At 31.2% G+C, this 2,937-nt stretch overlaps 1 protein-coding gene across 1 annotated transcript; it reads right to left on the bottom strand.

The window, feature by feature from the left end:
- Positions 1 to 529: 529 nt before the first annotated feature.
- On the bottom strand, positions 530 to 1,045 carry Smp_122280 (hypothetical protein; the record flags this gene model as incomplete). The annotated part of the gene is made up of 1 exon (XM_018790419.1): positions 530 to 1,045. The coding sequence occupies one exon, from the start codon at positions 1,043 to 1,045 to the stop codon at positions 530 to 532; it is 516 nt and encodes a 171-aa protein (XP_018646329.1).
- Between the last annotated feature and the right edge of the window lie 1,892 nt (positions 1,046 to 2,937).

Below are 2,937 nucleotides of genomic sequence, written 5' to 3' on the forward strand. Positions count from 1 at the left end.
CCACATCGTCTAAGTTCTATGCATTGATTCGACAGGATATAATTTTCTTAATAGAAAATATTTTACAAGCAAAGCGTTTGTCATTTTAAGCCAACCCATATTTAAGACGAATCGTTTTTCCTAAAGAACTTCAATAAGCCCAGACTCAGAATTCAACTACCAGACATTAGTCAGTCATATGAATTACGGCAGACAAAATTATTCCAGATAACAATAGACTAGTAAAAACCATGCATTATTGCACTTATTTCATTGATGAAAGTGATATTACTAAGGCTAATTATTGAGTAAATGAATGTTAGTTTTGTTATAAATTGATAATTATCAACATTTTGTAATATACAGTTCACTTAATGTGATTTCTGTATTCCAATATTAGATGCCAATATAAAAAGCAATTATTCAGATCTAAAAGGTTTTTATTCACTTTCGATACATGAATATAATTATTATACAGCATTACATTTCTCCTCTTAATAATAATGATAGTAGTAAAGCAGCTTTCACGATTATTTCAATATGTGATATGTCATATACCTAACCAGTTATTCGTTATATTTGTTGCAGCAAGAAACCCTTTGATGTGATTACTAGCATTAGCTGCTTCTTGAAGTTTTGTCTCAAACTTTTCCTCCGTAAGTTCAACACTTTTCTTATGTTGTTGATGATCTGTGTGATAATCAGATTCGTTCATCATGGATGGTAAACTGGAAAGATTCAAGTGAGACCATGGATTATTTGGGAACTTCATTCCTTCAATATTAATATTCGTTTTATAATCTTTCGAATGTAAATTAAGCGTTCTATTTTCTGTGTTGATTTCTAGTTCAATGTTTAATGAAAAGTTTGTATTCTGGTCTTTTATCCAAGATTTTAGAAACGATGTATTAACATCTCCAAAAAACTGTTTCCCATTTAAATTCTCAGACATATTATAAGAAGCATTTCCAGATGATTTGAATGTATAATGTGTTATGTTGTAAACAAATCTATGACTGGATACACGTAAAGCAACTCCTAGCAGATAAAAGTGTAAAATATTCATTTTCGGAACCTTTCTTCTAGTGAAATGTTAATTTATGGTGTTGAAGACACTAAATAGTATATGCTGAAATATATATATTTGTATATATATATATATATATATATATATATATATATATATGTATAATCACGTGATAATCAAATCTCAAAGTCGAAAATTACTTCAGATTTAAATTATTCGTTTCGATGTGATTGAATGAAGCACCTTGATTCCCCATACTAGAAAGTAACAATTCAAACTTCTAGCTAAAGATAAGATTTGGGAATAATTATAATGACATATATACTTTAATGATAATATACCCCATATGAAATCCGGTTATTCTATTCACTATGACAAGAGTTACACTATTTTAAGAGAATATGAATTTGAAATCTCTGATATTTATTCTTGTTTTTATTCTGAAAAAGCTTAAATTATTTGAAAAGTCAGTTTATATTCTAAACCAAGGATTAGAATGTCCATTATATATCTAAATATGAAGCAGCTAACTGATTGAACTTGATCACTTAAACATAATTACTCAATATTCTATTAAAACTATTTAGCAGATATGTCACTTTAACTATATTTTTATACAAGCGTAATATTAATTTATAATCATACTTGTAGTCTAAAAGTTATCACTTTTTAAACCATGCAAACCATTTTATCTGCTCAGGATAGAGTTCGATGGGGAATGTTGGTAGGTGGCTAATGTTATTCCACGATGGGTAACAAGATTAAGTAAGTAAATCATTTTATCATCTAAATACTCGTTTCATATTTTCATTCTTTGATTATTTTGATTACAGCTGATTACCTCTAAAATGGGAATAAAGATATTGATAGGTCAGTAAATATTTAAATATCTCTTTCTTGTCGAATATTGAACACTGAATAAAACATATTCAGTGTTTAGTTTAATTGCATTGATAGACAGATACATGTACAACTAGAGTTTTCATTTGATTGGTTATAATTTACAACTATGTTGCATTCTATTAGTAATGACAAGACCTTGCGAGAAATAATAACAACTAACTAATTGATCGGTGTACTTTTGTAAAATGTTAACCGTGTTCAAATATATTCTTGCCATTATCAATATGGGGATTTTTGGAGGTTGTGGTATTTTCACTAATGAATTCCATCATGACAATAATTCTGTTAAGCTTTTTATTTTAAAATTTTCTGTTTAAATTTAGGATATGAGGTAAAGGCGGAGTTGTGGTGAATGTTGAGTTTTGACTGAAATCATGAATCGATCAATGTTAGGCCACCAACGAAAACCTAGGGACACTGGACGGCCAGTTCGTCTTAGTATGGGACTTCTCAGAAATGCGCACCCACGATCCCATGTGAGGGACTCCAACCCAGAACATTCAGTCTCGCACGGCCACCTAACTTCCAGACCAGTGAGCCTACATCTGGCGGTGTTAATTTCTAACCTCAACCAATCCACGAAACTGCACAATCATCCTCCATTGTCTTCAGATAGAGACTGCATCAAACCCGACACGGTTAGACTCCATTGATTACGGCTTCTCAATAGAACTCCGAGAATTTCCTCACGGATCTATTCACTAGTCAGCATATAATTATTATCGGTATAGCCGTGATCAGTGGAGTTCAATCGTTGCGGATGTGAGGCGCATACCCACCTAAGAGAATGAAAGATGGTCGATCGATATGGTAGATCGATTGAACTTTTGAAAAACGTTAAAACAATAACTACTTATTGCAAAATTACTCATGTTTACGATTGTTTGTTCAGTTTTATTCATCCGTACAGCATTTTCAAATCACTAAACTTAATGCAAACCTCTATGTAATATGAGCAACAAGAATAAATTTGTGCACTCATCTCTGAAGCATACAACAGGTGTGATAGATAGTGGTAAAGCTTAGTT

The sequence above is a fragment of the Schistosoma mansoni genome, assembly GCF_000237925.1.
Source record: "Schistosoma mansoni, WGS project CABG00000000 data, supercontig 0113, strain Puerto Rico, whole genome shotgun sequence".
NCBI lineage: Eukaryota > Metazoa > Platyhelminthes > Trematoda > Strigeidida > Schistosomatidae > Schistosoma > Schistosoma mansoni.